This window comes from Leptosomus discolor, chromosome Z (assembly GCF_034619465.1).
Source record: "Leptosomus discolor isolate bLepDis1 chromosome Z, bLepDis1.hap2, whole genome shotgun sequence".
NCBI classification, from domain to species: domain Eukaryota; kingdom Metazoa; phylum Chordata; class Aves; order Leptosomiformes; family Leptosomidae; genus Leptosomus; species Leptosomus discolor.
The window spans coordinates 50,160,379-50,187,443 of record NC_141419.1 but is presented as its reverse complement, the minus strand read 5'-3'; the positions used below and the strand labels follow the sequence as shown (position 1 = coordinate 50,187,443).

Sequence of the window (27,065 nt, the reverse complement as noted above, 5' to 3'; positions counted from 1 at the left end):
CCTGATTTTTGAGAGAATTAGTTTTGACTCTCTGTAGTAGTACAGTTATGTTTGCTCTGAAGTCTTCTGCAGTACAAGCTGGGTTGACTGGTTTTCAGTATACAGTATCATCTTTCTGCTACTTTGTTGTTCCTTTACAAGGGAAGGGAGCACTTATTCATGAGCAGCCTTTTAAAGGTTTGTTTTTCTGATAAGTGTGGAAGCAGGTCATGTGAGTGTTTTTCTGCAAGCAAGAAGCAAAGATTATATGTGTATTGTAAGCCAGCATTCATTTCTGTTAAAATTATAATTAGCAATTAATATATTTAATTCTGTTTTGATACACCCTTGTTTCCTGAGTCAACGAAGTCTCCAAATAATAAGTTTAGTGTGGGAATGCTCTGTGTTCAGAGCTACATCTAAATTTTTTTTTTGTCATGTAACTCGGAGAGGTATTTGTATCTGTTCTTTTTGGGATTTCTGTTTGCAGAAGATGAGTTGGAGGGGGATAACCCCCAAAGCTAGTGGTATAATCTCCCTCAAGGCTCCGTTTATAGTCAGTGAAGAGACAGGCTCCCACAGAGTGCAGTTTAGAGCAGAAACCTAATGTATGGAGTGGGAAGAATGCATCACACTCTCCCTCCCCTCTTTCTCCCCACTGCATTTTAAGTGCAACTGGGAAGAATATATATATTAATGAGATATCTGGAGCTGAGTAAGAATTCTGTCACTGCTTGAGAGTGTGCCTTAGCAACGCTTCCAGATGTTATAAGGTCTTAATTATAACCTGTGTGAAGGGAAATAGGTTAGTGCATAATTACCTGGGAAAGATACTGTTGAACAGCATTTCAGAACATTTAGGTTCCCATTCAGATGCTTCAGGACCTGAAATGTACACGAATAAGTAAATTTACGCAGGGTCTTCAGCACAAAAGGGATTTCAGTCATACATGTGATATAAGGATAAATGCAAAATTGGGGATGGGCTGTCACAATGTTAGAGAGAAAAACAAGAGGTTAGATAATCCATGCTCCTTTTTTGTCAGCAATCACAAGCTTAAGGGCATGTCTACTGTCCACTTCATCAGGCTTTCCTTTTGTTGTTCAAGTGTATTCATAAAGAGAGAAATCTAGACAGACTGCCCTTACAGACCCTCAGTTTGAAACCAGGAAGTAAATTGTAATTAAATAAAAATACAAATTGCATATGACAGGTGAGAAAAAAAAAATGGGAGAAGAAAATCTGCAAACATCAAGTCGTACAATGCTGCCAGATCACGTGTTGCCTTCAGTAGCCCAGGGCACATCATCTCTGCTTTCATTCCAGTGAGTTTATCAGGTTAATGCTGTGTAACAAGGGTCAGTCTCACTGAACAGTGTGTGCTAAATATGTGGTACTATATACAGCCATGATGGCTGTAAACTGAGAGGGTAATGATCGTTTAACATAAGGAGTATCTACACAGCTCTGCTGTGGATATTAGTGAAATTTATTGTTCAAAGAATGAATGTTAACATACAGATTGCCTTCATGGGTGCATTAGTTCAAAGTGGATGCTCTCTCCTTGGTAATATGGGATTGAGGAAATAAAACAGGAAATGGCAAATGGAAGAGATTGAATAGAAATTCATCTAGAAATAATTAATAATCCGTCTCTTGTGAGCTGCAACAGCTTTTGAAGTGGAATAAAGCATAGTTGTCAGTATTTTTTAATTTTTTTTTTTTTCCCCCAGTAAGTTTAATGTCTTTTCCAACAGAGGTATGGGTGCAGGGAATGGATGTGAAAGGGGTTGGGAGGGTAGTGTGTGGGCTTTGTATGGAAAAGGAGAAAGACAGGTTGCTGATGTGGGCAAATAAGCATCCCATGTGATCATGGGCTGGTCTCCAAAGCATGATACAATGCTTTATAGTCACAATCCATATTGGAAATTCTATCTGTTGTTCTATCATTGCATGATTTAATGGTCTTTGTTAACTTGTTATAGTTAGGTTTTCCGCATGTGATTAAGAAAAAGAGAGAAAAAAATTCTGAACAACCATCACCTGCTGTAATTTAGAATTCTGATGTAATTGGTTGTCGTTTTAACACTTTCTTGTTCTGTTGTTCATTTTTATTGATCTCTGTTTGAAGCATTCCTTTTACGAACTTATGCTATGACCTGACAAATGTTACTGGAGATGCTGAGTTGAATCTCAAAATAGAAAACATTTGTGGTAGTCTCCACATGATGGTTCTTTGCCAGTGGCAGTAGAACTGTCTTAAGTGTATCAACTGCAGATGAGTTAAAAAAAAAAAAAAAAGTAAAATCAAGAGCCCTCTGAATAACACTGAAGATTGTTCTTAAATTTAACCAGTCTATAAAGAAGCTGCTTTAGCTGTATAATTGTCTGATTATGTGCCAGATACAAAGACGGTACAGTTAACTCTCGAAAGCAAGTTATCCTAGTACTGCTGATTGATGGTGGAATAAAATAGGACCTCAAAGACAAAATTTTTCTTTCAGTTTATATGCTTTTTTCTTTTTCTGAGGGTGCTGCCCTACATGTCAGTTTTGACAGCAGATTTTGATCAATATTGATTTTGTTCCAGTATCTCAACTCATCTCAACTCTAAGCTCTATGAAAGTTACAGGGAGGAAGGTGACTCTGTCTTTAAGGGATTTTAGTTCGAACAAGGCTTACCAAGAGAGGGGAAAAGAAGTATTTTGTAGGTGGGAACATTGTGTTTTATTTCTCATTTTTTGGGATTGTGTTCACGTTCAAGGTTCTTCACAATGTTCTCATCGGTAAACTGGACTTAAATTCTGCAACATGGCCTTTGCATTTCTGTGGCACTTTCTGCAGCAGACTCAGGTAAATTACAAACTGGAAGATATTACTGAATCTGAAAATTAAATTCCAATCAGTGCAGTATTCTTTGTGATGATTTGAAATCAAAACAAAATGATATACATTTCTTTAAATTCTTAAATCTGTTGCAGATTCTGGTTATGGTTGTGCATAGCCTCTGAGAGGTGGTGGTGATTGCTTTTTGGGCAGACAGCTAGAAGACAGTTGTAGTTCTTACAGAAACATGTGTTATGTGTAATATTACAGAAATAGTATGTACTTGGGAGTTGAAGGTGTAAGCCTTAAAGTAAACGAATTATTTTGCTGTTGTAAGAGGGACAGTAAATGCTGTTTTATACTTGCTATCATGTAGCATCTCCAGTTCTCATTCTAGGTTGTCAGAATGTTCTATGTGTCACTTTTCAAGTCCAAATGAATTTTTGTTTCTTGTATGACTTTTCAGTGATTATGAACACAATTAGGTTGTTCTTTTATCTTAGTAAGTGGTCAGCTTTTGCCACTTATTTCCAAAAGGGAGTGGATTAATAGGAATAAGGTAATCACATCATTGTCACTTCAGATTTCATGGCTAAGTCTTTTAGTGTGTCTATAGCCTGTTCCTTTCTTGAGTTTCTCTTAGGAAAGATGAGAGACTGGATTTTACTTTAATCACCTGATTTCGTCTGTTGACTGTGCTAAGTGTTGAGTTTGTCCCTGGATTTCAGTATCATGTTTCCTAACTGTTTTCTGTTGCGTTTCCTCAGATTTTTTAGAAGCTGGATGACTTCTTTTAGTGGACAGAATCTCCTAGCTGGATAGAAGTTGTTGTGGGCTTTAAACACAGTTGGGATTTGAGTTTTCGCTCTCCCTTCATTATAGTTCTACAGTTTGCTGCTGTGGTTACTGTTGTTGGCAACAGTACTTGTACTTTGTGAATCTTTTAGTTTCAGTGTTTGCAGAACCTCTTCATAGACTTCACAAAATCATAGAATCATTTAGGTTGGGAAAGACCCTTCAGATTGAGTCCAACTGAAAACCTTACGCTACCAAGTCCCTAAGTGCCACATCTACAGGTCTTTTAAATACCACAAGGGATGGTGACTTGCTGCTTCCCTTGACAGCCTGTTCCAATGCTTGACAACCCTTTCCATGAAGAATTTTTTCCTAATGTCTGATCTAAACCTCCCCTGGCGCAACTTGGGGCCATTTCCTCTCACCCAATCGTGAGTTACTTGGTAGAAGAGACGGACCCCCATGTCATTACAGCCTCCTTTCAGGTAGTTGTAGAGAGCAATAAGGTCTCCCTTCAGCCTCCTCCAGGCTAAACCACCCCAGTTCCCTCAGCCGCTCCTCTGTCACAGGCAACGTGCACTGCTCCTATTATCTAAATTCCTTGCTTAAATACTTGGACATTAATTGGTGGGAAACATAGCAGTTACTTTCAGCAAAGATTTCTTTTTTTTTTTCCTAAATATCACCTATGAGATGAATGGGGCATTTTATAATTTTTAAATGCACTGTTTATCTCAGACTTGCTGTAAATGGATTTTTACTGGAAAGGGATCAGTACTCAGTACTACAGAAGTGTGGCATAGATTCTATACAGCAGGAGACACTTAGCTGATGCCATTAGCTATGCAAGTGAACAGAAGCTATCTTTATATGGCAGTGAAGGCATCACTGAGAAATGCAAATTTTGCCTTGATACTGTAAGACAGACATTCAGTTGTAAAGAACTGGGTGGGGATGGGGACCAACACAAAAGTGAAACAACTATGATGAATAATTAATGAGCAAGTTAATAAGTTTGCATAGGTTGGGAATAAAGGTGTATATTGAGCAACAGCTGGTTTTGGTTTGGGAGGTTTATCTCTGCAGAAGGTACATCACTGGGATACTTTCAGAGAAGAAAGGAGGAAAAGAATGTTTCAATGTCAGGATACAAAAATAACACTAAGATAAATAAGTACTCTGAAAAAGATTCATACTTTAGTCTGATGTGAAGCCTATCCAATTTTTTCATAAGTCTAAATGGGTTCTGCCAATTAATAAAGATTTGTGATCAGTTCTGGAAGTCTAATCATAAGGGACTATTGCATAACTTTGATTCTACATTAAACTGCTCAAACAGAAAGTCTCATTGTGCAAACAGATGTAATTGTATGACTCTTGTGTGATTGTTCTGTGATTGTCTACTTTATGATAATTTCTCTATAACTTGTTCCCTGCATTTATTGTATTTCCTTCTTCTTGTCAAATAGGTAAGCAACCTGAAGAAAATTTTAAAAGGAATATTGGATTACAACCATGAGGTAAGAACCGTTTTAAGTAATCTACATCTACATTCCTTTATTGTTACATATTTTAGTGAACATGTTTACTGTAAATTATATTTCACTGGTTAAATTCTGAATTTTTCTTGCAAAGTGTTTGGCATGTAGTGTTTCATGGCCTATTCTCGGGTGTTAACCTTCCCTAAAGCTTCTCATCTGCTTTACTGAATACTCAAGAGATTCCAGAGGGGTCTGACATGCAAATTCTGTCTTACAGACAGTAGATGTTTTTGCTCACTGTGTTCTGATGATGGAGTTTAACAGTACCTCTGTTTGATTTTTTTTTTTTTTTTTTTTTTTTAAAATCCTCGGCTTCTTTCCTTTTTTTTCCTCTTGAGGAAAGAAACCAGCATTTTTAGCCTCTCTCCACATTACAGTTTTCAGTGAAATATTTTAATCCTGAGATACTGGAGTTTACCCTTGGCATTCTGTCTCAGACTATTGAGCAAAGTCAGAAATTAAACACTCCAGAGGAGGTGCAATAGAGTATTTTTTTCAGTGGGCAATCTTGATCTGAAATATACTTTTAGTTTCAGTGATGTTTTGAGGCAAATTGATCTGTACAGGTTGCATCACAAAACTTACAATATGTATGTTCTGGACATCACTTATCTCAGAATATTAGCTTGTCATAAATACTTCAGAGAGGAAGATATTTGTTAATAAACAAGTCTTCAAAAATGAACAGATTTTCAGAAATTAAAAGTTACTCTTAAGCTCATATTCAGTAAATGGTCAGGTGTCTGTGTTGAATAAAATTTGAAAAATAATGGTTAAGCAAGCTGGTCATACCTGACCATTCTAGAAAGAAACAAATAAGTTTTTTGTTGTAGAAAATTAATATTACTATGACCATGATGCCAGCTTCTTTTCGGCTAGTTGGTATGTATGATGAAAGTTTTCTGCTGTGAAAACTTTACTACTAAGCAAGTTTGGAGCCATTTCAAGCTGATTAAGTTCTGCAAAGGTAATGCACATCTATAAATTTGACTGGATTTTGGCTTGGTTTCCTTTTTTTCTGCTGAGGCAATGCTTGTGGTGATAACAGAAATGATCTGGATTCTACTCTGGATCCTTGTTATGTTTTCCTCAACCTGTTTCTCTCTCCTAGCACCTGCTACAAAAATACAGATAGGCATGTATATGGATTTTAGCTGATGTAGCTAAAAGCCATTGAAAAGTGTATGTGATAATTCTGTTTGTCTTCAAAAATGTGTATTGCATTCAGAAGGACAGTCTTTCAATAGCTATCCTACATTGCTGTCTTTGTCAAGAAGCCATAGTTACCTGTGTAGGGCTTGCGTGCTTTCTTATGCCCCAGTAATCTTGCTGCAGAACTCTGTTGCTCTGGAATTCAAACTTCCATTTTTTTTTAGTAAGGGTCTTTTATATTTATTTTTTAAACAAGGGGAAAAAAGCGCTGGTTTTCATCTCAAGATATTTATTGCAGGGTCTGTCCTTCATTTTCATATTTCTTTCAAATTTTTTTTTTTTTGCTGAATTAAAGTTGTATCTCATGTTTACTTTAAAATCCTGTATTTACAGCTTTGCATTCTTGGCTTCTTTGTAGTGCCTGTTGATATGCTTCTTCCCTTCAGCTTTCTTCAACAGCAATTATGTTATCAGTAACTATGAATCCATTGTAGTATTAATTATTAAATCTGGCATTGCACTTGAAAGAAATTCAGGAACTACAGATCAATACATAAACGTATTAGATCTGTAGAATTCAAAGAATATTGTGTTCTACTGTATTATCATAGTCTATATACAATGGTAGTATTTTCCATTGTGCTTGATGGAGTCACTGAATTGTTATTTTCTTACTAGAATGACAAGGAAGTCTTTTCCAATGAGAATGAATCTGAGTCCTTTAAAGAATACAGAGATTTTTCATACTGTTGGTGCTTATTCTTTGAGAAAGCTGTTTTAAAAAAAAAAGAGCCACAATACAGAAACCATCATACAAAACATGAACAAACTGAACCAAAACAATTCCATAAAGCCCAACTTTTGAATGGCTTTATTTCCATGTATTCTTCATACGCATCTGTTAAATGTTTTTTATAAATACCTTTGCCTGATCTTCTGTTTTTCTTGACTATTAACATGAAAAAGGGCAACCAGTAAACAAATGACTGATTACCTCCATAGTCAGTTTCTTTATTGCACCCTGCTTAAGAAGTGACAGTTTCTTTTTATTTGCAATTAATGTGTTAGAGATATGTTTAATTCCGTATTTCATATTCATATTTTTTAGCCCTCTGAAAGCTCTTTATGAACAATTTAGCAGAACTGTTTAATTCCTTCTGCTGACAATCATTAATGTAAATCCTTCTTAATTATAAATCAGATTGCATTAATTGTAAGTCACATGGGGGTTTTGTTTGGTTTTGGGGTTTTTTTTCTTTCTTTCTTCATGTGGGCATGTTGGGTTGTACTACTACCTCAAATTCTGTTCCATGGAACTAGCTTTCTTAGCTCTGAGACTTGCTAAATATCCTTAAATTTTCTGAAAGTGTGAGGCTGAGTGATCAAGTTTGTGTCTTCTATTTGTCATCTATCAGTTCTAGACACGTGTAGTGTATAAGTGAAGTATTTCAGTTTCTGGCTTTCCAGTGGTAAGAAATGTGAGATTTTTGTATAATATTTTATTCTACATAAGGTGGTTTTAGGAATTAGATTTTTTTTAATGGAATACTTAAAAAAAAAATTAATTACACATGTGCTGTTGATCACCATGGAAGCCTGCCTTTGTTAGCTTTTTATCTGAAGAAAAAAAATCTTCCTAAGTTTGAAACTAATGGTTTCTTATTAGTGGAGACAGTCAGGTTTGTTGTCTCCCAAATATTAGTTATGTCAAGCAACATTGTTTAATATTTGGGTGTTAGGCAATTCAGTCTGTTGTAAAGGTGTTTGAAAACTATGTTTAAGTACAAGTGAATTGCTCTGAATCATCTTTGTATTTTGAAATGTGTATGTATATGTGTAGTCATACCGATGTGTGTACCTGCTCTTTATGCAGGTTCTAGGGCAACATATTAATGACTTCATCCTTCCTGATGTTAACCTGATTGGAGAGCATGCTGATGCTGCAGAGCTTGGGAGAATGCTTCAGCTTATTTTGGGATGTGCTGTGAATTGTGAACAGAAGCAAGGTATTACATTTTGAAAACATGTTTTCACTCAGGCAGTGAGTAAAAGTCCAGCTTGTTATGTAACTACTTAGGGGAAAAAATTATATTTCTGAGGTTGCTGTCAGAGACAAAGGTATCTTTTTTTTCAACGATGACGTTATTTTGTCCTACAGATAAAAACCATTGTTTCGTTGTGAGCTCTGAGTCTAGTTTTTGAGTCTCAAAACTGTGGAACTGGTTTTGCTTCCAACATACATATTTTCAATTCTGAAAAGGCAGTCTACAAAGGAAAATTCTTGGGCCCACCCTTTAACCATTTGTGAGGTAGATCTGGGAGAGTTAAGAATTAGAAAATGTGATTGTTACATTATTCTATGTGACTCTTGGTTTTAGGAGTGCATTCCAGTTGGCATCTTACTACCTGGCTGAGAGCCATCAGTATATCTGGGGCTGGTCTGAAGATATGTCTGGTGTGATCTGGGATACTGTGGTTTTTGAGACTTTTGCATGGGGTTGGCAGATAGGAAAAAGTAATGTTGGCTGAAGACTGAGCCTGATACCTTAAGGGCATCCAAAATGTCGTTGTTAGGTGATTGAATCCCACTTCAGCAGTCACTGAAAGAGACTTCTTTCTCTCTTGACTCCCAAGGCACCAGCTGTCTATCTGACTTGCACAGCTAAAATAGGGACCCATTCATTTTTCATGCAGGTGCCACAGATGATGTGATGAACAATGGAGATGCTTGTTGAAGTGTCCCAAATCTTGTGCTATAAACTTGCCTTGTTTGCAGGGTGTCTTATTGTTACCCAATTACCTTAAGTTACACTTAATTCAAGCTAGGTTAAGGTAACAAATCAACTACATTTATTCATAACACTTAAAACAGGAAGCGTAGGAACATGTTTATAAAATACACATGTGGGTAAAAAAACTGTTTACTATATTTACATTAAAGTTGCATCAAATACGTTGCTTCCTGATTTAACTCATTTTGGTTTCCTTTCTGACAAAATGGCAGCCAGGGTTTCAGACCTTTGGCCACCTTTTTGTGTAGTGCATTTTAGCTTTTATAGCTAGTTTCCCCTTTCCGGTTTTCTCAGGTGTCTAAAACACTTTCATTTCTCCTTCTGAAATTACATTTATTCTATTAATCAGGATGGCTATCCTGTTAATTAAAATGAAGTTAATTTTCTTCCATAAGTATGTAAATAATTGTCTTATTAGGCTTCTTGTCCTCTCTGGTTTATGTAAAATTACCTTCCTTTCTTTTGGTGACTATTTGGCATCCTCAAGTGGGAAGTATATCTTATTCCTGTATTTTTCTTACTCATTCAGTCTGGACATTAAAAATGTACATGTTTGAAATATCGGAACAGTCTAGTTTTACGTACTTTGAGACAGACTTGGCATGACCTAATTAATCACTTTCAGGTGACTGATTCCCAGCATCTTTCTCTTGGGAAATCATTGAAAGAATACAGATTGCGTGTAAAGGTGATCATATCTGACTGGAAACCATATGCTACTGGGCAAGTCATAAACTCCTTGACTTGGTCTAAATGTCAGTATTTGTCCTTCTGACCGCTGTATCATCTTACATGTGTAGCTCACATCTATGCATATGTGAGGAATGAAAAAGTGGAGGCGACTTATTTGTGATACAGCACAGAAATAAGAACAAAACCCAAAAACGAATATGAAAATGCCTTCAAATGAGGATGCTGTAGGAAGGCAGGACATTATTAAACTTCAGGGAAAGGACAACCTATGCATGGATTGTTTACTTGTGTAGCCTGAATGGTTTGGGAACAAAATGAGAAAAAGAGTATAAGTAGTTATTTCAGAAGTATGAGATGCCAGAAGGAAAAAATGAATGACAGTCGCATGCTTTTTTTTGTTGTTGCAGAGTTCCAATGAGCCTGCATTTACATCTGAACAGACTTCTGATAAAGTCTTGTTGAGTTTGCTGGGGTGGGACTTGACTGGTGATTATGCATTTCAGTGCCATCTGTGGCACCTAATCATTTTGTAGGAAGGGTGCAGCTTCTGACTTTGTGTTCTGTGTGACTTGATTTTCAACAGTAACATTTCAGAATGCTCTTATTTTCAGAGTACATCCAGACCATAATGATGATGGAAGAATCGGTTCAACATGTTGTCATGACAGCCATTCAGGAGGTATGCTGGGATGCCCATGTTGTGTAGAAGTTCAACCTTTAAGTATTTTACAAAAGTATGCTTTTTCCCCCTTTGGGAAAACTTGGTTGGAAGTAAAGAAAATAAGAGGCATAGATTTTTGCCATTTTACATTGAAAAATAGCTTATTTTTCCTTAACAAAACAAATCAGTAAAGCTTGCTTTATATCAAGTAACTATGGTTGAGTGTCCCACTTTTCTTTAAATCTAGAAGATTGAAACTTCTAGATATTTTTGATTATGGGTTCCCTTTCCTTTACCTTTCCTACCCTGTGGCTCCTGAAGTGTGATAGACTGCTTTTATGAGAGTAACCAAATACTGTAGAATTTCTTCAACATTTGTACCTTGAACTTGCAGAACTCCATGAACTGTTAATTTTTTTAATTTCTTTTTACTGGACAAGTGAAAAGAAAGAGAAATGGGTAGCAGAGTGTTCTTTTGTCAGCTGTAGTGTTGTGAATAGGCTAATAAAGGTATTGTTCTAGTAGTTTTTACAATTTAGTGAGCATACTGCAGTGTATTTTATAAAAGTTCTGTTCAGTAGTGAATTAAAACCACAGTGAAAATTAAACCACACTGTTAGTGACCACTATAGCCATGAAGCCCCCATGTGACTTCTTAGGAGCCCGAAGTACGTATCAGTCTTCACAGACGAAGGTTTACTGCAGGGCAGGCCACTAAGGAAAGCAGGAAATCACTGGTAATCCTGTTTCTTCTGAACCTGAACAAGAAAAACTAATTTCCACATTGAGCTCTAGAACAGTTTCACTTTTCTGTAATGTCTGAATAGAGAAAGAGGTGTCCGTGAGCCTACATGGACCCTGACCCCTGTTATTATTTTGACCAATGCTGTATCCATACAGTTGCACATCCAGTTGTCTGTGTGTGGACTGCTATCTATAACATTGCAGAGAGGACTTTTGAAATGAGCACTGTAAGAATCCTTCTGCTAAATCATCTTCCAATCAGTGCTGTCATGCACCAGTTTTCCTGAGTTTTGGGATATTTTCCTTTTGCATTCTTTTTATCTGTACTACAATGTTTTGGTGGATTTTTCTGATGTCCTCTTTTATTAAACCCAACTTTCAGCGTCACTTTATTCTTCACTGTCTTAAAATAGGAAACCTTCTCTAGTCCTTCCTCCTTCTGTTGAAAATCTCCTGTTTGATTTTTGTAAAAATCTCCTTCATTTGATAAAATAGCCAGATCTGAAGCAGCCTACAATTTTTGACATTGAACTTACTTAGTGTGCCATTTCTTGGAGATGGAGTAGAAGTGGGGAGAAATCACAGGATGAGAGTCTGTTCTTCTGGAGCAGATTTTTGAAAACTCACTGAATCAAAAAGCTTGCTATTCAGGTACTGGTGCAGTTCTGGGTAATTTTAATTCTGCCTTCCAAACTGCTTAGAAATCCAAGGCATTCAGAACCAAATGAGGAGGATCTCAAATGCTTAACGAAGAGATCAGAAAGTGTCTCAGAAAATTTGAGATACTTTGAGAGTGGGACCTCACTGCATTGTTTTTTCAGTGGTCTTGGGAGTCTGGAGAGGTCCCAGTCAACTGGAAGCTGGCAAAGGTTGTTCCAGTTTTCAAGAAGGGAGAGAAGGAAGGCCCTGGTAATTACAGCCCTATTGCACTTCAATGCCTGGCAAAATTATGGAGGTTATTCTGGGAGTTACTGAAAAACACTTGAGAGACAATGCGGTCATTGGTCATAGCCAACATGGGTTGTGAGGGGAAACTCCTCCTTTACTAACTTAATTTCCTTCTATGACAAGGTTGCCCATCTAGTTGACCAAGAGAAGCCAGTAGATGTGGTCTTTCTGGATCATAGAACGGTTTGTGTTGGAAGGGCTCTTAAAGATCATCTAGTTCGAGCCCCACTGCCATGGGCAGGGACACCTTCCACTAGATCAGGTTGCTCGAAGCCCCATCCAACCTGGCCTTGAACACTTCCAGGGAGGGGACATCCAACAGCTTCTCTGGGAAACTTCTTCCAGTGTCTCACCACCCTCACAGGAAAGAACTTCTTCCTAATAGCTAATCTAAATCTATCCTCTTTCAGTTTGAAACAGTTACCCCTTGTCCTATCACTACACTCCCTGTTAAGAGTCCCTCCCCACCTTTCCTGTAGGCCCCCTTTTAGTACTTGAAGGCAGCTGTGAGGTCGACCCGGAGCCTTCTCTTCTCCAGGCTGAACAAGCCCAACTCTCTCAGCCTGTCCTCAGAGGGGAGGTGCTCCAGCCTTTGATCATCTTCGTGGCCCTCCTCTGGACCCACTTGAGCAGGTCCATGTCTTTCTTACCATGGGGGTCCCAGAGCTCAACACAGTATTCCCAGTGGGGTCTCATGAGAGCAGAGTAGGGGCGGGGGGATTGCCTCCCTTGACCTGCTGGCCCAGGATGCGATTGGCTTTCTGGGCTGCAAGCGCACATTGCTGGCTCGTATTCAGTTTTTCATCCACCAGCACCCACAAGTCCTTCTCCACAGGACTGTTCTTGGCCCACTTATTGCCCAGCTTACATTTGTGCTTGGGATTGCCCTGACCCAGGTGCAGGACCTTGCACTTGGCCTTCTTGAGCTTCATGAGATTTGCCTGGGCTCACCTCTCCAGCCTGTCAAAGTCCCTCTGGATGGCCTCCCTTCTCTCCAGCGTGTCAGCTGCACTACTCAGCTTGGTGTCGTTGACAAACTTGCTGAGGGTGCACTCAATGCTACTGTCCATGTTGTCAACAAAGGCGCTAAACAGCACTGGTCCCAATACAGACCCTTGAGGAATGCCACTCATCGCTGGTCTCTACTCAGACATTGAGATGTTGGCTGCGACTCTTTGAGTGTGGTCATCCAGCCAATTCCTAATCCACCAAATGGTGGTTCATTTGTCAAATCCTTGTCTCTCCAGTTTAGAGACAAGGATGTCTTATTGGACAGCATGTAATGCTTTGCACGGGTCCAGGTTGCTCTTCCCTTATCCAACAGCTCTGTAACCCCATCATAGAAGGCCAGCAAATTTGCCAGGCATGATTTGCCTTTGGTGAAGCTGTGTTGGCTTTCACCAGTCACCTTTTTGTTTTCCATGTGCCCTAGCGTAGTTTCCAGGAGGATCTCCATGATCTTGCTGGGCACAGAGGTGAGATTGTAGTTCCATAGGTCTTCCTTTTTTCCCTTTTTAAATAAGGGAGTTATGTTTCCTCTTTTCCAGTCAGTGGGAACTTTGCTGAACTTGCATGACTTCTCAAATATGATGGATAGTAGCTTAGCCACTTCATCCACCAGTTCCCTCAGGACCCGCAGATGCATCTCATCAGGTCCCATGGACTTGTGCACCTTCAGGTTCCTTAGATGGTTTCAAACCTTATCTTCTCCTACAGAGGGTGGTTCTTCATTCTGCCGGTCCCTGCCTTTGCCTTCTGTGACTTGGGCGGTGTGGCTGGAGCACTTGCTGGTGAAGACTGAGGCAAAAAAATTGTTGAGTACCTCAGCCTTCTCCATATCCTGGGTAACCAGGTCTCCGATTTCCTTCTGGAAAGGGCCCACTTTTGTCCCTTGTCCTCCTTTTATCACCAGCATACCTACACCTATTTTTTTCTTGTTGGCCTTGATGCCCCTGGCCAGATATAATTCTGTCAGGGCTTTGGCTTTCCTAACCTGATCTCTGACAGCTCAGACAATTTCTCTGTGTTCCTCCCAGGATACCTGTCCTTGCTTCCACACTCTGTAGGCTTCTTTTTTGTGGCCATGTTTGTCCAGGAGCAGCTTGTTCATACATGCAGGCCTTTTGGCATTTTTGCCTGGCTTCTTCCTTGTTGGGGTGCATCACTCCTGAGCTTGGAGGAGGTGATCCTTGAATATTAACCAAGTTTCTTGGGCCCCTCTCCCTCCAGGGCATTATCCCATGGTACTCTACCAAGCGGGTCCCTGAAAAGGTCGAAGTCTGCTCTACTGATTTTTGCAAAGCTTTTGATGCTGTCTCTCACAGCAGCCTTCTGGACAAAATGTCCAGGATACAGCTAGACAAGTCCGTAATACGTTGGGTGAGCAATTTACCGATGAGTCAAGCTCAAAGAGTTATAGTAAATGAAGTTACATCAGGCTGGTGACCAGTCAACAGTGGGATTCCCCAGGGGGCAATTTTAGGGCCTGTGCTCTTTAATGTTTTTATAAATAATCTAGACAGAGGAATCTAATGCGCATTAAGGAAGTTTGCTGATGATACTAAACTAGGAGGAGCTGTGGACTCCTTTGAGGGTAGGGTGCCTTACAAGGAGATCTGAATAGACTAAAGAGCTGAGCAATCACCAACTGTATGAAATTTAACAAGAGCAAGTGTTGGATTCTCCCCCTGGGCCAGGCTAGTCCTGGTTATACATACAAACTGGGGGACAATAGGTTGGAGAGCAGCCCCGTGGAAAGAGAATGTGGGGTTTGGGTTGGTGGCAAGTTGAATATGAATCAACAGTGTGCTCTGGCAGCCAGGAGGTCCAACCGTGTCCTGGGGTGCATCAAGCACAGAATAGCTAGCCAGTTGAGGGAGGTGATTGTCCCACTCTACGCTGTGGAGGTGAGGCCCCACCTTGAGTACTGTGTGCAGTTTTGGGTGCCTCAATATATGAAGGACATCGAACTATTGGAGTGTGACCAAGATGGTGAAAAGTTTTGAGGGCAAGACTTGAGAGGATTGGCTGGGATCACTTAGTTTGTTCAGCTTGGAGAAGGCTGAGGGGTGACCTCATCACAGTCTACAACTTCCTCAAGGGAGGCAGCAGAGGGGGAGTTGCTGATCTCGTGTGTTGCTGATCTCGTGTTTCTGGTGACCAGCGATAGGACGTAAGGAAATGGCATGAAGCTGCCTCAGGGGAAGTTCAGATTGGATGTTAGGAAAAGGTTCTTCATGGAGAGGGTGGTAGGTCACCAGAACAGGCTCCCCAGGGAAGTGGTCACAGGACAAAGCCTGTCAGAGTTTAAGGAGCGTCTGGAGGATGCTCTTAGTCATATGGTTTAGTTTTAGGTAGTTCTGCAGGGAGCGGGGAGTTGAACTTGATGATCCTTATGGGTCTTTTCCAACTTGAGATGTTCTCTAATTCTAACAAAAAGTTTAGATCCAGAGAGTCTTTCCAGAGCTGTACCTGCAGTCTGTGTCTTTGGAGGGGTGAAACTTCACTTCTATTTCTTGGACTCAGAGCAGTGTTTAGAATCCAAGTGACTTGGACTAAGCAATATGTGGGAGACACCAAAATAAAGTGCCTAGAAAAGTACCTATGTGTGCATATTTAAAAAGTTGGTATGTTACCTAATCCAAATGTTTCAAAGCATTTGACATTCATGTACTCTTTCTTCAAAATTAAGTATGTAAAAAGACATCTCAAAGCTTTGTTGATGTGTTATGTAACTTATTTTTCTGTTTCAGCAAAGCACATATAAATTTTTTTGATACAATATTTCATGAGGCGCAGTAGAACAAGCCTCTGCCCTTTTTTCTCTGCTTTTTGCATGAAGAAGACGATTTTTAAATGGAAGGAGAATTTAAAAAAAAAATTTATTTGGCTATTTCCATTTTTTAATAACTTGTGACTCTTCAACATTTCCTTTCTTCAAGTATTTAAATGTTTAAAATAAAATGCCGTTAATAAAATGTGCCTTGTGCTCCATATAAAGGTTTTATAAATTGAACAATGCTTTTCTGTTTATTTGTCAGTGTAGTCAAATTGATCTAGTGTGTTGCCACCACCTAGGTTCTTAGATTCTAATCTGCAGATGTGCCTTTCTAAATGCAAGCTGTGCACAAGGTAGAGGAAGAGCAAGAATGATAAAGCTATCAAAAATATTGCAAAAAAAAATTACATATACTTACAAATTATGTACTTTATAATCTGTAACATATACCTCTATATTCTGTTCATATTATTTTAAATTATTATTAGTTGCAATTAATGTATTACTATGTATAATATAGCATATATTTTTAATTTCATGATATGCAGGGTTTTTTAATGGCCAAAAAAATCTGTCCTTACAGAAAGCATTTTGGCCATCTCTTTCCCTGCCTTTTCTTTCCTTGTCATCCTTTGAAAATTTTGCTGTCATTTTCCCAGCTCTTTCCTTTGAGCAGCCAAGTTCATTACTGATAAAAATGGTGGCTGGAGCAATTGTTTACCTTTGCTGTTTAGAACATCTTTAAACTTGATCACTTAACAGATGTCTGTGCAGCTCAAATTAAGAGTTAGAATAGGCTCTTAACAGCAAAGTACTAGATGTAGTGTCAAAACTTGCTTGGCGTGCGTAGCAAAATCCAGACTTCCTGTCTGGATTAGTACCGACTGTGTTACTTCCGCAAAGTAGAAACTCGTTTTATGCCTTTTCCCCCACCCTGTGTTTTGTCCTGACTGTTTAAAGGTTCATCTTCGTCTGATGTAAAAGTGGTTTTGCGTAGCTAGAAATGATAGAAAGGTATTTCCTTGGGTCTGTTAGCAGTATTGGAGGAAGAAGAAGGTCCAGTTGCGTTAAAGGTTACACGCTCTGTTGTACGTAGCCTTAACTCTTAAAAAGCAAACAGGTGAAAAGATGATTTAAAAAAGAAAAATAACCTTCAAAATACAGAAGCTGGATTTTGACCTTATTTCCTGGGCACTTAAATGAGCTTCTACAATGTTAGCAACTGTAGAAGAAGCGTTTCAAGTAAAACAAATATTTTGAACTTTTAACATCATCAACTAAGTGCTGCATTTGCAAAATCATGCAAATAGTGTAGGGGGAAAAAAAGCATTTGTAATTCAGGTTATTCATGCATGCTGATTTTGTGATAGTTTTACACCTTCCCTAGTCTTTATGTATCCATGACAACTTGTTCACATTTCACAAGCAAAGCAGTTAAAAAGTGAAGGTTTTAATAATGTAAAATTAGCAGATCTACAAGTATGTTGTAAGACATCATACCGAAGCTATGAGCATGAAAATTTATAGATGTAAAGGATTAACAGGGAATGACAACTGCTTCTTATAAAACTAGACAAAGAATGATAAAAATTCCATGCTGTCCAGGTTATTGTACCATTTTAAAATCCAGACTGACTTCTTCACCACAGAATAAGCTTTCTATTTTAAATGACATTTTGATTATTTGAACAAATACTTGTGCTACTTCAAGTCATCATTCTAAATATGCAAAATAAACTAGAAAAAGAGCAAGGAATTAAATGCTTGTTGCTTGCTTTTTTTTTGCTGTGGGAAGCTCTTAAGCAGACTTTTCCTTCTGTCGTAGAGGCCTAGTGCAATTGCTTGATTTTGCAGGTGCTTTTTTTCATTTCCCATTTTATAATCATTTCACCTGTACATCATAATCCGTTAAAGATACATGTGAAAATAGGTGATAATACTGTACTTAACCTAAATTGCGAGTTTGGACCCGAAAGCCAGTTCCATTACTGCAAAATTGTGAAGGTAAGCCTTTATGCTCACCTGTAGTTTGCTCCTGAAGAAATGAAAACTTGCAGCTGTGGAGGAAGAATGAGAAGGTCACTTCCTTCTGCTTTTTATTCTCTTGAGTCAGGCAGTTGAGGTACAAATGAAATAAAGTTTGCCGCTCTCAACTCAGTTGGCATTGAACCATACCTCTCAAGACCATGTGTTGTAATATCACACTTGCAGGTTGCATGTGAAGCTCTGAAACTACAGCAATATTTCAGGAATTTGTCTGAATGTGGGCTTGTAAGGGAGATATATAGTAGAACACAGTAGAGAAATTAACTTTAAAAATTAATAATAATCTGCTAGGATCGTCAGATTAGTAATAATGCAGAAAGAGCTAGTATGCTATCAAGCAGGTGACTGATGAAATGGGCATATTGGAGCTCTGAACTTGAGTAGTATCAAAGAATGCTGATTGACAAGAAACAATGTGAAGAGTAGAAGAAACTAGGCAAACCTGTTACCTTGTGTTTTTCAAGTGGATGGAAGGTGGAGTGTGTATTTGGAGTTGACGGGCCTATCTGTGTCGAATCCTAAAACACATCATTCAGTAAAAATTTTCTTGACTTTTTCAGGAAATCTTATTAAAGAGAGAATTTTGGATAAGTGGGTGGAGTTGTATCCTATTAGCTGAGCTGTTTATGGTAAAGTGTTTGCTATTAAGTGAGGAGAAACTGGGTGGAGGGAACTTAGAAGCAGGGCACAGTCAAGACAGTTGCTTGTGTATATACCGTTGTCCTTTTCCAGTGTGTGGGAAGGTGTGTAAGGAGAAGGTGGAGGCACTCCTTCACCCTGGTAACTCTTCCTTTTCACCCCACTTCTTAACTTCAGTTTATTGTTATCTGCTGATCAGGAGTTGCATTCCTGTTTTAGTTGTGAGTAATTAAGCAGTCTCTTTCCTGTTCCTTGTCTGTGCTGATTGTGATGCAGCCAAATCCCCTAGACTTCTTCGTTAGCATCCCCACCATGTCACAGCTGCAAGATTGCAAGATGTTGCATTGAGTCAGTCATCTGCATATGTGTCTGTGGCTCTTGCCCTCAGTGTCTCATACACATTTCCCATGATGTTCCTGATGCAACCCGTGGAGTTCACTTCCCAAATTCTGTGTAACACTCACACTATGCCCATACTGTGTATCTCCACCAGCTAATATCCTCTTTTCTGGACATCTCTGCTAAGGATTCTTAAGGATAGGAAGTTTTGGGAGAAACAGGAAAACACATTGAAGAATAAAGTGCCCAGGCCTGCTTCCTTTACGGTAATCCACAGCAAGGAGCAACGCCACAGTGGCCTCTAGTGGGTTGTGCAGCCTCTTGTATTGCTCCTACAGTAAGTCTTGGGCAGGCCTGCTAAACTGGCTTTCTGCAGAGGAAGCTGTGCTAAGGGCAGAAGGGGGTGGTGGCTGTCAGGGACATTTTGTGGTACACCTTTGCAGGCTGCATGCAGCCTGGGACCTGCCAGTTTGCAAGTACTGGCTTAATGGGTGAAACTTAGTGTCTGAAATGTGTTTGTGAACAGCGTTGTGGGATATAGAATAGGGAGAAGAGTTCAGTATTTGGTTAATATGGCTATCCCTGTTAGTCATCTGGAAAAATATTTAAACACTAGCTAGTGAAATAGAGGAATTGAAATGTGTGTAAACATCACAGAGCAGAGAGGGACTGGAAATTCTTGTTTTGGATGGCAAAATGATAATCAGCATAGAAAACATGGCCCTAAATTAAATGTAAGTTTGTCATGCCACTGTACATGGTAATGAAAAAGACACGTGTCTTCATTTGTTCAGGGGACAGCTCTGAGGTTAGGGACTTTGTAATTACTGTTACAGAGAATGTGGGCTTCATGAAATGCTTCATTTTAGAGTGGTGGTGGTGGGTTGACCCTGGCTGGATGCCAGGAGCCCACCAACGCTGCTCTATCACTCCCCTCCCCTCAGCTGGGCAGGGGAGAGAAAATACAATAACAGACATGTGTGTCAAGATAAGGACAGTTTAATAAAGCAAAAGAAAAGGAAAAGGCCATGTGCAGAAGCAAAGGAAAACAAAAGATTTTATTCTCTACTTCCCATTCAGCAGGAGATGTCCTGCCACTTCCTGGGAAGTAGGGTTTCAGTACGCGTGGTGGTTGGTCCAGACAACAAACATAAAAATGAACAACCCCTCCTTCCTTCTCTTTTCCACTAGCTTATATTGCTGAGCAAACGTCATATGGTATGGAATATCCCTTTGGCTGGTTTGAGTCAGCTGTACTGGCTAGATCCTCACCCAAGATTTTGCCCACCCACAGCCTGCTAGGGAAATGTTGGAGAGACAGTCTTGATGCTGTGTGAGCCCTGATCAGCAGTAGCAAAAACACTGTTGTGTTATTAACACTTTTATAGCTACCACTACAAAGGACAGCACAATGAGGGCTCAATCACAGAATCAGAATGGCAGGAGTTGGAAGGGTCCTCTGGAGATCTGGTCCAGCCCCCCTGCTAAAGCAGGTTCACCTAGAGCAGGTTACACAGGACTGCATCCAGATGGGTTTTGAATATCTCCAGGGAAGGAGACTCTACAGCCTCCCTGGGCAGCCTGTTCCAGTGCTCTGTCACCCTTAATGTAGAGAAGTTTTTCCTCATGTTGAGGTGGAACTTCGTGTGCTCCAGTTTGTGCCCATTGCCCCTTGTCCTGTCGCTGGGGACCACTGAACAGAGCCTGGCCCCATCCTCTTGACACCAGTCCTTCAGATATTTATAAGTATTGGTAAAGTCCCCTCTCAGTCTTCTCTTCTCCAGGCTAAAGAGCCCCCAGTCTCTCAGCCTTTCCTTATGGGAGAGATGCTCCAGTCACCTAATAGTCTTAGTAGCCCTCCACTGGACTCTCTCCAGTAGTTCTCTGTCTCTCTTGATCTGGGGGGCCCGGAACTGGACACAGTACTCCAGATGTGGCCTCAGCAGGGCAGGGGAGAGGAGAAGAGTAACCTCCCTCGACCTGCTGGCCACGCTGCTCTTCATGCACCCCAGGACGCCATTGGCCTTCTTGGCCACAAGGGCACATGGCTGGCTCATGGTTAGCTTGTCTACAACAGCGCCCAGGTCCTTCTCCACAGCCCTGCTCTCCAGCAGGTCGACCCCCAGCCTGTACTGGTGCATGGGGTTATTCCTTCCCAGGTGCAAGACCGTACACTTGCCCTTGTTGAACCTCATTAGGTTCATCTCTGCCCAGCTCTCCAGCCTGTCCAGGTCTCACTGAATGGCAGCACAGCCTTCTGGTGTGTCAGCCACTCCTCCCAGTTTAGTATCATCAGCAAACTTGCTGAGGGTGCACTCTGTTCCTCTATCTAGGTCGTTGATAGTATATTGATGAAGACTGCACCCAGTACTGACCCCTGGGGAACACTGCTAGTCACAGGCCTCCAACTAGACTCAGCACCACTGATCACAACCCTCTGAGCTCTGTCCTTCAGCCAGTTGTCAATCCACCTCACTGTTCTCTCGTTTATCTCGCACTTCCTGAGCTTACCTGTGAGGATGTGATGGGAGACAGTATCAATAGCTTTGCTAAAGTCAAGGTAGACAACATCCACTGCTTTCCTCTCATCTACCCAGCCAGTCATGCCATCGTAGAAGGCTAACAGGTTGGTCAGGCATGATTTCCCCTTGGTGAATCCATGCTGACTACTCCTGATAATCTTCTTTTCCTCCACTCATTTAGAGATAACAGCCAGAATGAATTGTTCCATCACCTTTCCAGGGATGGAGGTGAAGCTGACTGGCCTATAGTTACCCACATCCTACTTCTTGCCCTTTTTGAAGACTGGAGTGACATTGGCTTTCCTACAGTCCTCAGACACCTCTCCTGTCCTCCATGACTTGTCAAAGATGATGGAGAGTGGCTTAGCAGTAACATCTGCCAGCTCCTCAGCACTCGTGGTTGCCTCCCATCGGGGCCCATCGATTTGTGTGTCCAGTCCGGCTAAAAGATCCCTAACTGAATCCTCCTCAACCAAGGGGCAGTCTTCCTTCCTCCAGACATCCTCTCCTGCCTCCAAGGTGTCTGAGATTCCTGAAGACCAGCCGTAGCAGTAAAGACTGAGGCAAAGAAGGCATTCAGTAACTGCCTTCTCTGTCACCAGGGCACCCACCTCATTCAGCAAGGGGCCCACATTTTTCCATGGTCTTCCTTTTGCTACTGATGTATTTGAAGAATCCCTTCTTATTGTCTTTGATGTCCCTAGCCAGACTTAATTCCAAACAGGCCTTAGTCTTTGTCGTTGCATCAGACAGACACACTACAGTAGTTGGTCCTTGTAACAATGTAGACAAGATGGAAGGAATTCAGCAACTATCAGCAAACATTGTCGAGCTCCAAGGAGGACTGTTGAGGACAGATAGCTTAATTTAAGCATGTGGTGTGCAGCTTATCCCAATTAAGGAGATGGGGAAAGGGAGAGAACCGTAAGTATGTAAATATTTGAATGATGTAAATGTCAAACAGAGATTTTCTCTTGTACCCAGTGGTATAAACAGAAAAGATGGAGAAGAAATGAAAGCTCTGTGCTGTATGTACAAGGAGCTTTGCCGATGAAAAGTAATGCAAAGCGCTGATTTCTGGAACAAATGAAGGAAGCTGTGTTTCTGAAGAGAATAACCAGGCTGAACAAGAGGCCTTAGGAAAGAAATCTTGTCCTGATTCTGGTTAGGATAGGGACTTTTTGATTGTAATTTCCATGAATCGTGTCATATGGAGAACTCATAAAACATTTTGTGTTTGGACAGGATGACAGATTATCAGTGTTGTTCTGTAATGCTACTTTTTGAGTTAGTTACAACATATTTCTTATTTGGAAGGCTGTTCCTTTTTGTGTTTTACAACTTTCAGTAATAACATTTGCTGGAGGTGCCTGGGAGGAGGTCTTTGGGCTACAACTTCTGTTACATTTGATTTAACTTTTAACTACCTGTGTAGATGATCAGTGGGTTACTGAAAGAAAATATAATTTCTTACCGGCTTTTAATCTTTTAGTAAGCACATAGGTCAATTTGGAGGGCTTGCTTTTTTTTTTTAATTAAAAAAAAAAAAGATCGTGGCTAAAAGTTGTGTTTTCTAGACTAAAACCACTACCAACTATTCCTGCAATGTTGGCTGTAATACTCATTTGAGGAATGCTCTTTATAGATGTCCTTTTTAAATTTGCAAATTACAACTTAAAGCAGTTTTGATAATCTTTGTTTTGCACAGTTAGCTGAGATGGATATGTTCCCAAATTTAGTTAAACGAATAATAAATTGATGTGAACTCCTAGGTGATCAAAAAATGAAAACCACTGGCAGAGAACAGTTAAAAGCAGGTCTTGCATGGTGTGTCGATAGCTACCATCATTCCAATGCCACTTCAGTAAAATGCTTGGCAGAGTGTACTGTAGGTTTCATCATAAAGAATGTGTGTTTTCAGAAGAAAAAGAGATGATATAAAATTTCTTTTATAGTACTTTAAATATTATAAATTCTGAAGATTTCTTTCTGTAATTGTTTCTGAATATGTCATATATGAAAATGAAGTTAAAAACTGAATTAAGTGAGATTGAAGCTCCTAAAAGTTAAAATCAGCTTGGTATTTCATTGAAGCTTAGCTTTTAATATTAAAGTAAATCCTTGCTTTTTCTAATCCAGTGTAATCTAATTGCAGTTGATGAGTAAAGAGTCTCCAGTCTCTGTTGGAAATGACGCTTACATTGACCTTGATCGGCAGGTACCTAAGACTATCTAGATACTTCTTTTCCTTCAACCATAGCACATCAGTGGCCAGTCATTTTGCTTTATTAAGAAGTCTGTCTTTTTTTGTATAATCGTGAAAGGGTTTTGTGGGAAATTAAAATAAGGAACAGAAAACTAAATTTCATTATTTCAAGTTCTTTTGCTTTAAAAATTGAGTTTACCCATTTTCTGTATTTAAAGGAGAAGAAAAACGCTGTTTGGAAAGCAAGTTTAGCTGTATGACACAGTAAAGCAAAATTGCAGACTAGTGCAAATTTTTGGGTATTGAGAAAGAAGGATTAAAAAAAAAGTATAGTATTTGAATAAAACTTTTTGCCATTACTACTTCCAAAGTCAGTTTAAAAACCCCATAGATGTCGCTCAGAAGTCCTTAAGGGAGTTCTGGGAACTGTTACAATATATAAGAAGTTTTTGAAGAGAATCCATCCTTGTCTGATATATTTAAAGAATAAGCAAAACCAATTGCTTTTTTACTAGCTTAACCTTGTGCTAACACTGTCCTTCCTCATTTTTTTTCTAATTGAGAAGTAGTGTACAGTCGTGTTCCTGTGTTCCTCCACCGTGTGTTCTCTGCAGAAGTATGTAAATTCAGGAAAATGGAATTAATTTTTGTCAACAGGCGCTTGAGAAATAAACTTGAAAAAATAAGATATGATGATTCTGTTTGAGAAAGTCTTATCCAAAATTCATCATATGTAATAATACATGTCTATATCTCTGTATATATAATACACATGCACCTGTTTTATCAGGCCAATTTTTTTGTAGCTATGTTTTTTATGTTATCTTAGCTGTATTCATATGCCAGTTTACAAGATATATATCTTTGAACATAAAGCCTTTGAAGGCAAGTATCTGAGTATTTCCCACTGCTTACAAAATTCAAGGACCTCTTCAGAAAGATAGGCTTCTCCCTCACTATGTTAGTTGTATTCCTGTTGTGCAGTAAGAGTAGCTTCCAGTGACTAGAGAAATTTACCCTAATTGTCCATTCCCTGTATTCCACCTTCCAGTCTTTTCTGTATTTTAAAAGTAGATTGAAAACTGAAGTTATGGACTCTTTGCATTTGTAAAGAAAAGTGGTATTGACAATTTTTTCAGTATACAGAGTTGATGAGTTTGTCAAACCCAAGTTCTTCAGGATTTTTTGACTCAATTCGTAGAATAGATGTGATAATTCTACTGTATTTTTGTAAGACCAAATGTTGCTATTAGGTATGTTTCCTTTTTACTGTCACACAAACTAAATCATAATCATATCTGCTTCTTTATTTCTTTATCAGATCAGAATTGCCTCAGTGTTCCAAAAATTTAATGTATTACCTAAATGTAAAAATAGTTTTAGTTGTGTAGTTCATAATATTTTTAGACACTTCACAGAGAGTGATGAAACTATAAATGTTTGTTTTTCATGGTAGCTGAAGAAAACTACGGAAGAATTAAATGAAGCACTAGCAACAAAAGAAGAAATTGCCCAGAGATGTCATGAGTTAGATATGCAGGTAGGTTTGCTATGTTGTACTTACTAATTTTGAAGTGGGAGACATGTTAATTTTTAGGCAGCTGAAAACAAGAAGTATAGTGTTGAATTTTTAAACGGGGGATGAAAATTGCACAGTAATTATTTTGCTTTACTTGTGCTAGCAGAGTGAATTTCACTATTTTCTTACCTTGATGCAATGTTGCCAGTATTAAGATGATTCATGCTAACAAAACTTTTTTTGATTCAGATAGGAGGAGGAGGTTGAGCTGTGTGGTTCAACTCTGGCATTAGAGAACTATTAGAGGTTGTGCTGGTGTAACAGTTTCAGTTAAGAGTTAAATCCTGATCAGAAGTTACTGTAGTCTCTCAGCTGTGTATGGATTTATACTAAGCCTTACTATAAATCAAGTGTACCCTGTCTGGAAGACAGGAGGAGTGTAAAGTGAGAACTCCGAAAGGCATTGCCCTTGCAATCCTACTTGGGAGTATAATTCAGGCTTTTGCCAAGTGGTTCAGTAATTAGAATTAATGAAGCTGATTTGTGTGTCCTGGTTGATTTTGGTGTGTTTGGCGATTCAAGCTCTTATTGAAGCACTTCCGTCTGTTCAGATGTTCACATTCCCTCTCTTCTCCTCCTCCTGCGTGTTAATTCTATCCTATTTAGTAATATATGGACCCATGCTTCAGCTATTGTTTGAGTTGCAGCACTTTGGGTTCTTTGCACTACTGCCTGTTTTGACAACATTGGCAGAAATTGAACTGTCTTTGGGACTGTGTTCCTGTTTCAGGTCTGCTTGCAGTTGACTGCTGGATTAAAGAAAAAGTCTAGACACAGACTGTGGATATCCAGACCTGGATATTCTATCTGATTGATAAGCATTCTTTCTTTTGGAAATCAGTTTTAAAAGCTTTACTGGGGAGAGCTAGTTTTATTTGTTGGGAAAGTATGCAGACTTTATTGTAATGAAGTTATCTTCTGTGATAAGTTACACTTTTCCTTTAGATACTTATGCGAAACACAATTAAGAACAGTTACATTTTCTGTGTGGTAAATCTGCCCCTAATGTTGCAATGTGTTGGTTACATCACATAGCAATTGAATATCAATGTTTCAGTATATTCTTGTGAAATGTGATTATTTAAGCCTGTATGTTTCCATTTGTGTTGATACTTTATTATGCACATGAAAAAGATTGCTCTCTATAGCCGGATAGCTCAGTTATTACAGTTTATGCTTTTATTACAACAGGTTGCAGCCCTCCAGGAGGAGAAGAGCAGCTTGCTTGCCGAGAACCAGATTTTGATGGAACGTTTAAATCAATCTGATTCTATTGAAGATCCCAACAGCCCTGCAGGTCGCAGGCATTTACAGCTGCAGACACAATTGGAACAACTCCAAGAGGAAACATTCAGGTAGAAAAGCCACACTTGGTTAGATTTTTTCTTTGTAGCTGGCAACAGACATGACATAAGACTCTACTGGCAGTTATGAATTAGTGTAATGGGTGGCATAACCACCGTAGTAGAGTTTTACAGTGTTATGTACATGTTATGATTTACCACTTTACAAGCTCCAGCATAAAAAAAAAATGCATAATTAATGTTGAAATGCTGTATACATGTCACTTACTCTGTGAATTTATTTTTAATTGTTTGTGTGCAATCATTTCACCCATGTTTTTAAAAATCAGTGAGAATGAAAAGTCGTATGCTTTCCTCTAAGTAAATTATTCTGATTTTATTTTTAAGGTGTAGGAATTCCTAGCTGAAAGTTTGCTGTGTGAGGTACTACAGGTGGTATTGTTATACAGCAAAGTATGAGTTTGAAAACAAATTATTTCATATCTGAAAGATGGAGATTATCCACAAGTGAGCTCTGCTC

General features: G+C 39.3%; 1 protein-coding gene across 1 annotated transcript in view; it reads left to right on the top strand.

Moving 5' to 3' along the window:
- Positions 1 to 27,065, top strand: part of HOOK3 (hook microtubule tethering protein 3) — a 97,636-nt gene that overhangs the window by 33,765 nt on the left and 36,806 nt on the right. The window contains exons 4-9 of the mRNA XM_086479327.1: positions 5,071 to 5,121; positions 8,168 to 8,300; positions 10,391 to 10,458; positions 23,612 to 23,674; positions 25,119 to 25,202; positions 26,433 to 26,596. Coding sequence (XP_086335453.1) covers positions 5,071 to 5,121; positions 8,168 to 8,300; positions 10,391 to 10,458; positions 23,612 to 23,674; positions 25,119 to 25,202; positions 26,433 to 26,596 — 563 coding nt within the window. The remainder of the gene's footprint in view (positions 1 to 5,070; positions 5,122 to 8,167; positions 8,301 to 10,390; positions 10,459 to 23,611; positions 23,675 to 25,118; positions 25,203 to 26,432; positions 26,597 to 27,065) is intronic.